The sequence below is a fragment of the Mastigoproctus giganteus genome, chromosome 7 (assembly GCF_048544385.1).
Source record: "Mastigoproctus giganteus isolate SK-2022 chromosome 7, ASM4854438v1, whole genome shotgun sequence".
NCBI lineage: Eukaryota > Metazoa > Arthropoda > Arachnida > Uropygi > Thelyphonidae > Mastigoproctus > Mastigoproctus giganteus.
The window spans coordinates 33,240,304-33,249,603 of NC_143581.1; the positions used below are offsets into that span (position 1 = coordinate 33,240,304).

At 37.1% G+C, this 9,300-nt stretch overlaps 1 protein-coding gene across 1 annotated transcript in view; it reads left to right on the forward strand.

Moving 5' to 3' along the window:
- LOC150082800 (uncharacterized) overlaps positions 1–8,031 on the forward strand; it is a 74,874-nt gene extending 66,843 nt beyond the window's left edge. Inside the window, exons 8-9 of the mRNA XM_090378286.1 lie at positions 404–539; positions 7,758–8,031. Coding sequence (XP_090234412.1) covers positions 404–539; positions 7,758–7,940 — 319 coding nt within the window. The 3' untranslated portion in view covers positions 7,941–8,031. The remainder of the gene's footprint in view (positions 1–403; positions 540–7,757) is intronic.
- Positions 8,032–9,300: the final 1,269 nt, after the last annotated feature.

The following is a 9,300-nucleotide window of genomic DNA, read 5'->3' on the forward strand; positions in this document are numbered from 1 at the left end:
CTCTAATTTGTTAAACTAATTTAATTATTTTCATGCATTTATTCATTTAATTAGTTCTATGTCTCTTGAAACAGCCAACTAATCTCATGACAGTTGCGTGACCGGTGTGCCTCTTCATGTGTAGTCGATTAAATTTTCATGCAACAATCTATGAGATGCCTAAACCTCTTCGACCATAAATATTGTTACAAATATTATCTCCAATGTTACTTTCCCTTTATAATTGTCGTTTTTCCTCCTTGGCCTGCAACAAGGAAAAACGGAAATTAGAAAGGCTTTATTATTTTCCTTATGCTGCGCGACCTGTAGGACGTTCTGTGTACACGGCATTAAATCTTTTAACTATATTTCAGCGCTTACAAAATCACTAGTATTTCAGATTTAACTGAACCTCTCTTCATAGGAACAAAAAGCATATATCATTCAGAGAATTTGAGGATTACCTCAAGGAAATATGCCGTGCCAAAAATCTTTACTTAGGAGATGTGAAATCCAAAATGATCAGTTGTGGACCGCCTGGAGGAAGCGCTAATGCCACAGTAAGTTATTTATCTTTTATATATACTACTTCTAAAGGGATAAGGCCACTGTACGTGATGTGTTAGTTGGATCATTTGTTTGATAGGCGTGAGCATGTCTGCATACAGTACCCTAAAAAATATCTGAATAACATTACTTTTAAAAACATGAATATGTTTTTTTGTTTTGTTTTTCCAAGGAATTAATTATATGTAAGAGTCACATGCATTTTCTGTCCATTTACATTTTTGGCGTGATTTGCTCCAAGCGTTAACAGATAAAATATTTATCCCTGTCTTTCCATCAGTTGTACTATTTTGCTTCTAATCCGAGAGTACTTATCACAATCCGATTAATGAGGAGACTTTACTCGTCTGGTCAGGGCCATGCAAATGGAGGGTGCATTGGATGCGTCGCACCAGGGCCCCCGATCTAAGGGTATTCAATCGGGGGAGCCATCAAAGTCTTAACATAAATAAGCGAGGCCCCTTAACTCAATTTTGCATTTGGGCTCCAAGTACCTTTGGACAGCCCTGCATCTAGTGCCTCTACACAAACTATTGATTCGTTTAAGCCTTTGTAATAGTCTTGTTTAGATCTTGGGTTAGTGTTTTCCGTTTGTGTTTTCGGTGTGTATTGATAATATGTGACACTGTTGAAATACTGTAAAGGATACGCCTCATCTGATGCATGGCTATTAACACTTTCGCTGCCGCTGGTTTCGACCCGGGATGGAAAACCACGAGATTGAGTCAATCTGTGTTGGAGAGGACAAAGACATTTTTGGGCTTTCTTTTCACTATGACTGAAGTAATCATCTCCCTATAAAGGGTGCTTAAAAAAAAATTATTTTTTCTCTCAAATTGAAAGAAAAAGTTCCAAAAGTAGTGTAGTTCCCCTTTCAACTGGATGAAAATTCGAAGATGCATATATGCGTTCAGGAAGCAACGAACGTGTTAATAATATCACATAAGACGGAAGAAACGAAGTTAAAACTAAAGGCCGCTACACACGTTCAGGTAAACCTGCGCGGGCACGACTGTACAGGTCTACCGGAGCGTGTGGATGATGAAACTGCACAGTTATTTTGACCTGCATAAGCGACCGGAGGAAATATGAAAAATCATTCGATTTGCCTGAACCGGAATGGCCTGTGCAGGCAAACCGGAGCGTGTGTAGCGATTGGAGGATTTCCCTATATGACTATCATTAATAATTACATAAATTCTATGAAAAAAAATTCACTATTCATTTTGTTGCCGATTAATAAAAAATTTGCCTGGATTAGAAGTAAATTTTAACTCTGAATATCAGTGTCAATAAATATCATTTATAATAACAGCAATAATAAAATTCATTACTCTATTATTTTATTAAATTTTAATAAATCTGTGGGATTTTTCTGAGAATTTCGCGAAAATTATTGTCGAAATTTTAAGATCTTCGTAACTTCTTCCAGTTGCAAGAAATCTCAGAATTGCAGTTAATCTCTCGTGCGATGAAATGGCCGTCCTCATAACAGTATCGTTTTTTTTTTTTTTAATTACTGGAGTAATTAATGAAAGAAGCTCTAAATAAGTTTCTTCATTCATCCGCAAATCATTATGTCAGTCTTTAGGGGCCAACTGCAATTCACTTAACAAGTTCACATGTGAATAAACTTTTCTTTTTTTCAACAATTTTTTGCACCATATATTACGTTTTATTTTACGTTTAAAACACTTCGTTGCAAATAATAAGCCAACTATTGCTTATTATTTGTCGATGCCATGGTCAGCCGATTGAATGAATGGTGGCAGGTGTGGATGCACTGTGGGCGTCCAGTAGACCTGTACAGGCGAGCCTGCGCAGGCATAACTGAGATGTTTACCTGAACGTGTGTAGCGGCCTTAAGTTGAGAACTTGTGAACAAAGTAGAACGCGAGCCCTTTGTTATTTACTAGCTGTATTTTAAAAGATGAAGTAAAAGATTTACACAATCAATTTAGACAGCGAAATTCTAAGATATTATTATAAAATCCTGATCTTGTGATCTCGATGGTCACTAAAATTCCAACAGATTCTTCCCATAGAAGAGGATTCGAAGTTTTAAAAATAGATGACGGAATTACCGGTTGCATATTGGCATTTGTTAAAAAGAAATGGAAAGAAATTTCAGCAATGAATGCAGAATTTTATAGTGACAATATTTTACAGCAGCTGTAATTAATTTCCACAAATGTATGTTTCCCATTTTGACTTAAGCAGTACCCAAGGGACTACAAAATACTATCTGTGATTTATGTTACTTTCCTCCTCCTTCCCCCCCCCCAAAAAAAAACGAGAAAAAGAATATTACTTAAAATTTTTCGGTCTTTTAAAAGATAATGTCATTATTTCAACCTACAACTGTAACAATGATTTTTGAAATTACAATTATCAAGATAATAAAATCAGTTAGCCTTTAGCATATTTCTTTTTAAAATTTAAACAATGCGTTTGGAGAGCCCATAGTTGATACGATGGTTGCAATTTCCATTTTCCTCTGCACTGCGTGGAAAGGCCTCAGTTAAATTTGAACGTTTATTCAAATGCATGTGTTTATATTAATTTGTTATTGTATGTTAATGTTTATCTCTGTACAGAAAAGCTTTTAAATTTTAAGATTTTAATTTAAATTTTGTCTAAACATTTCATTTGAAAATTAAAATATTCGTTTAATTTTGATTTGCTTTGCCAATCTTGAAACAAAACTATGTAAATAATTTAATTGGCTATGTCATTGTGCGTCACCCTCATGGGAAACAGTGGTTATATAACTTATATTTACTACCTCCCACACCGGATGAAAAGAGCCTCAGTGCAAATTTCATCAATGATGCGAGGAATTATTTTTGGCTTTTTTCACAACGTGACCGAGTTAGTCAGTCTCAAGCGAGGTTTGCGTGGTTTCGTCTTTGGAAACGCAGGTTTTGTGTCCAGCAAAACAGTAAACTGTTTTGCTGGACGAAACCGAAAAATATAATTATAGACACAATAAAGTGGCTCCTCTCCTCTTAGCCATAATTGCTTTGGCATTTAACAGACTCCTAACCTAAGATTTTCACTAACCTGCATCACATACATGGTTAATGCAGTATGGAACAATGGGTCACGAGGAAAGTAACATGAAAGGATACTTGATCAACGTTTAGGCTGGCTTGCGTTGTTTTAAATTAAGAATTAAGGCAGCTAAAGCTACAAAGTAACACTCAATTACGATTGATGCCTTACGGCCTAATCTAAAAAGGTATCAGTATTATGATGTAATTAAAACGGTAAAATCTACTAAATAATTTGCTTATGGCCCTCTGTCTGCACGCTCTTTGAATTTGAATAACTCATAAAGACTAAACATGTGTTGGTGATTCTATTGTGGTGGTGACGAAATGTGTGGTTGGCTAAATATGCGTTGGTGATTATTGTCGGGGAGACGGAGAATATCCTTTGCAAGAAGGATGGGTGGACAGGACCAGGGTTTGTCTGCCAGGGACAAAAGTTGATGACTTTGTAGAGCAGATATCATCTTTTAAGGGAACAAAAGGTGATATTGTTGTACACATTGGAACTAATGACATTAAGAGTAAGAGATCTGCAGATTTACTCAACAAGTACAGGTCAATGTTGGAAAAACAGTGGCGAGTTAAGGTTGAATGTGAAGGTGTCTGCAGTTCTGCCCAGACACAATAGGAGGAAGGATATGATGAGAACCTTGTCAGTCAGTTCGGCTCTGGAGAGATTGTGCAAGGCTCAAGGGGTAGAATTTTTTCCAGCCTGGTCTGCGCTTGTTGACAGGAGATTCTACAGGGATGGGGTACACTTAAATAGAAAGGGTGCAAGAATATTTGCTGATGCTATCAAGGCAGTGTTAGGTGAGTCGGAAAACTGCTAGATTGGGGGAATACACAGACTAAAGATTAACAATGGCAGCAGGCAAAGGCAAAAGTGATTCTTGCAGTGCTATTAGAATTAACAGCACCATGGAAAGCAAGGTAATGAAGGTTCCAGGACTGTTGGGAGTCATAGTGGAACAAATAAATACATGGACTGTGTTAGAAGTATACATATTGGAACAAATAAATACATGGACTGTGTTAGAAGTATACATATTGGAACAAATAAATACATGGACTGTGTTAGAAGTATACATAGTGGAACAAATAAATACATGGACTGTTTTAGAAGTATACATAGTGGAACAAATAAATACATGGAACAAATAAAAACAGATGATTATTCATGCATTAAGAATTTGCAGATAAAGGAAACCCTGTGTGACAGTGATAACAGTGTGATGTGGGATTTACTTAAAGATATACATAATTACTATCAGAGGAAAAGGGAAGGGCTTTTGTTTTCATAAAGGTTTCATAAAGGGGTCTCAGACAGTTTTTAAATTATGTACAGTGGGATCAACTGATAATATTACCAACTTTGAATTCTAAATGGGAAGCCTTCAGGGACTTAAGCTTGGAGGCCTACTAAGCTTTTCATTCCAACTAAGAAATACTGTTCAAGATTCAAGCTTAAATGGATGTCAGATGAATTAGAGGCTCATGTCAGAGAAGAAAAATGTATGGGATGCATATAAATTATCAGGTGACACAGAAGCCTATGGCAGATATAAGCTTGTCTGTAATCAAGTCACAAAGGAGTTTAGGCAGGCAAAGGCAGATTACGAGAAATCTTTGGCGAAGGATGCAAAGAAAAACAGCAAAGAGTTCTTTACTTATGTAAACTCTAGAAGGAAAGGGATGAATCAGATTGCACCACTTAACATTAACTACTGATGATCGTGCTCAGGAAGCTGATAAACTGAACGAGTATTTTGCATCTACCTTCACACATGGAGTTATTCAATGAGGCCAGAAGTTTATCAAACTCTAACCAGCAAAGTGATTTTGTAATAACTGAGAGCCAAGTGGAGGAGAAATTGTTGAAGTTAAACATAAGGAAGGCACCTGGGGTGGATGGGATCTATCCAGTTATATTAAGGGAGGCAGCAAAGGAAGTAAGCAAACCCTTAGCCATAATTATGAGAGCTTCCTTGGACTCAGGGGAGGTCCCCAAGGACTGGCATGCAAATGTATCACCAATTCACAATGGGGGCTCAAAAGGTGACACAGGTAGCTATAGACCTGTTAGTTTAACTAGTGTTCCCTGGAAAATAATGGGGTCACTGATGAAAGAAGCATTGCAGGATCATCTGGACAAGACTGTAGTAATAGTTAAGACAGAGCATGGATTTGTTAAAGGGAGGTCTTGTCTGACCAATTTGATTGGATACTACGATGTGGTCATAAAGGACCTGAATGTTAAAAAATAATTTTAATATCATATACTTGGATTTCAGGAAAGCTTTTCATACTGTTGCACATGGAAAACTGCTGTACAAATTGGAGAGGTATGGCATTAAGGGTAAGTTGCTACAATGGATAAAGGGATGGTTGAGTGGGAGACGACAGAGAGTGGTAATCAATGGACAAATGTTATTCCCTAGAGTTCGGTGCTGGGCCTATTGTTGTTTTGTGTATTCATCAATGATATTGATGATGATATATGAGGATTAATGTCGAAGTTTGCAGATGATACAATGGTTGGCAGGGTTGTTAACGACAGTAAAGACGGCATGCTACTCCAATGTATCTAGATAGGTTGGGCAAACGGGCTGAGAAGTGGCAACTGAAGTTTAACATTGACAAATGCAAAGTACTGCATATGGGTAGCAGTAACCCAAGGGAAACGTACCAACTGTGTGGTACTACACTCAGGGAAGTGGAAAGTGAAAAAGACCTGGAGGTAATTGTGCAGTCAGATATGAAGTTCGCTAAGCAGTACAGATGGGTGCCAGGGCAGGTCATGTAGTCTTGTCGATGATATATAGGAATTTTGCTAGCAGGGACAGGGAGGTGATTGTCACATTGTACAAGATCAGGCCACACCTAGAGTACTGTGTACAAGTCTGGAGGCCTCATTTTAAGAAGGATGTAGATTTGCTTGAGTGTGTACAGAGAAGGACAACAAGATTGGTGAGGGGAACAAAGGGGTGCTCTTATAAAGAAAGACTTAAGTTCTGCAAATTGCAGCGCCTGGAGAGTAGGCACCTGCGAGGTGATCTGATTGAAGTGTATAAGGCCTTGAATGGGTTGAGCGAGCTGAATGCTGATGGGATTCTTTCTCTTGCTTAGATTAAGAACCTGAGGGGGCATAGATTCACATTGAGGAAAGACAGTTGTAGCGTAGTGCGGAAAATTGCATTTAGCCAGTAAGTGCTTGATTGATGGAACAGACTTCCGTCTTTTGTTGCGGAAGTTAATAGCCTAAATAAATTTAAGGCTGAGCTGGACAGGCATTTGGAACGAATGGAGGGTTGAAATGGGAGGGGGGGGGGTTGGCTGATGCTGCATAAGCTTGCTTTCTTGCATCGTATGCCTATGCTAATGCTTTTGACCTGATTCCTTTTGCAATAAATTTTATTTAGCAGTAAATTTGAGAAAAAAAAATTCCAAAAAATTATCCGACCGATTTTCAAATCCCGAGAACTAATTTAACTCCCAGTGAAACTAACTTGCCGTTTACTTTGAAGAGAAGACAATTTTTTATTTTTTGTCTTCGCTATCAACAAATCTCAGGTCAGGCTTTCAACAAAGTTGACGTTTTTGCCCATAGACAACTTTACGTAGAAGTTTCCAGGACAGTTTCAAGCAATTTTTATGCAATAATTATAATTTTTTGAAGGACGATATAGTCATACATGTAAAAAAAATATCAAATTACAATTTTACCCGAATCCGTCTCATTGACACCTTAGCTAGCATCAAAGGGAACCGAGAGAAAGGTTTTTGTAATTACATCGATATTATTCTTTACTTCTTCTCTGAAACAGTTTGACGATATATTCGCCACCGGTATTCTAGTGTATAGTTATGGTAAACCTAATGCAGAATAGTGTTGTTTTATAGAATATTTCAGTTTTGTCAGTTGACTGATGCTTTGCAGCCGTGGCTGGAAGGCATCAGTATATTATGACTATAAATTGCATTTATTATGTGGTATATATTTGTCTCGTTATTGGATGAAAAACTGGGATATTTCGTGTTTTTCATTAGTAAACACCAGCAATCCAATGTATTACATTTATCAATATATGAAATGGATAAGTGTCAGCTTAAATCAATATTTAGTGCATTTATGTTTTTTTTTTTTTTTGTTTACTTCAGAGAACAGCAAGAATGGACGTTGTCGATCGACTGACTGACCCCAGCAAATACACTGGTAGCCACAAAGAGAGATTTGATGAAACTGGCAAAGGGAAAGGTTTAGAAGGAAGAGTAGACACAGCCGAAAACACTGGCTATGTTCAAGGATACAAAAACAAAGATACATATGATAAAACCCATTAAAATCATAGTACTGTTAGACCCAAGGAATAACCTTGTATCAGTTATATTTAAGTAGTTAAAATCGTAATGCTATTAATATGAGGGAATGTCAAACGGCCGTAATCTCCCATTGTCGCATATTTAAATAATGATATAACCATGACATTTTTTTACTTGAGGCAATATAAAACAGTAATAAAAGTTTATCAATATTCATATATATTGTTTTTTCATATTTCTTCGGGCACAGAAGAAAATATTGGGCCCCTTAAAACAAAAGAGAGACAGGGAAAATAAAAATACATGTTAACCATTTTTTTAAATAAATAAAAAATATTATGCACTATTAATATTTTATTTCCAATAAAATTTGAATATAATATATGTATAATATAATTAATAATAGCATAATAATCATCACAAAGTTTTGAACTAATATGTTCAACTAATTTGTTGGGGTTTTGCGTGGGCCCCACAGTAGTCGGGACCCAGGGTGCGCCCGCCGTTAAATCCGCCTCTGGGGCAATGGAAAGTGATGAGAAAAGTTTCCATAGCTAGTGTGCCATTTGCAACAGTCTGCAGCAACAGTTTAGCTTTCCAGATGGTATCAACGAAACCTTTAGCCTTCAAATTGTTGCCCCAAATAATTATATATGCTGATAAATGGTGAGTGTATCCTCTGTACAACTTGTCTCTCATAAGCAAATACACCCAACGCTATACTTCAAACAGAATTGAGACTCGTTATCTAAGACTAGAACAGTACAAGTCTTCATGATAATCCATTCTTTTATGACATTACAAATGCTAACAAGAATCGCACAGAATGATAGTGATAAATCGATTTCTCAGTTACCTGTTACCTTGCAAATAAAGGTTTGTAGTTACGATATTAGAAAACTAGCTGGTAGCCATGGATTTATGCGGTATAGCTAATCCCTAAAATCTTCAATCGTCCTGAGGCATAATCGCCTGGTACCCCAGTACTTGGGAAATGGGTGCAAGCATCTCTGTAATTACCCATCCCAACACCAACAGTGATAATTTTTCAATTAGTTTCAAGCGAAATAAAGTCATGATGCAAGCCAAAACATGGTACTTACATTCTGCATTTGGGTTGTTTACCAGATAGATGAATGACTCGAGTTTACTGGAGAAAAATCATGCGGCCAATGCAGCTATGTTGCGAATAAAACAAAAGTCCCGCCTGTTCTGCCTGAACCCTAATCTTTTCCATGGCTAGCATAAAGGTTATAATGATGTGGTAGGGCGATGATTATAACCACAAACCGCGAGGCATGATTACACTATAGCCAATATAAGGGCTATTTTCCATTTCGACCACCCAGCTACAGATAGGCCAATATATAACCGCGTCTTG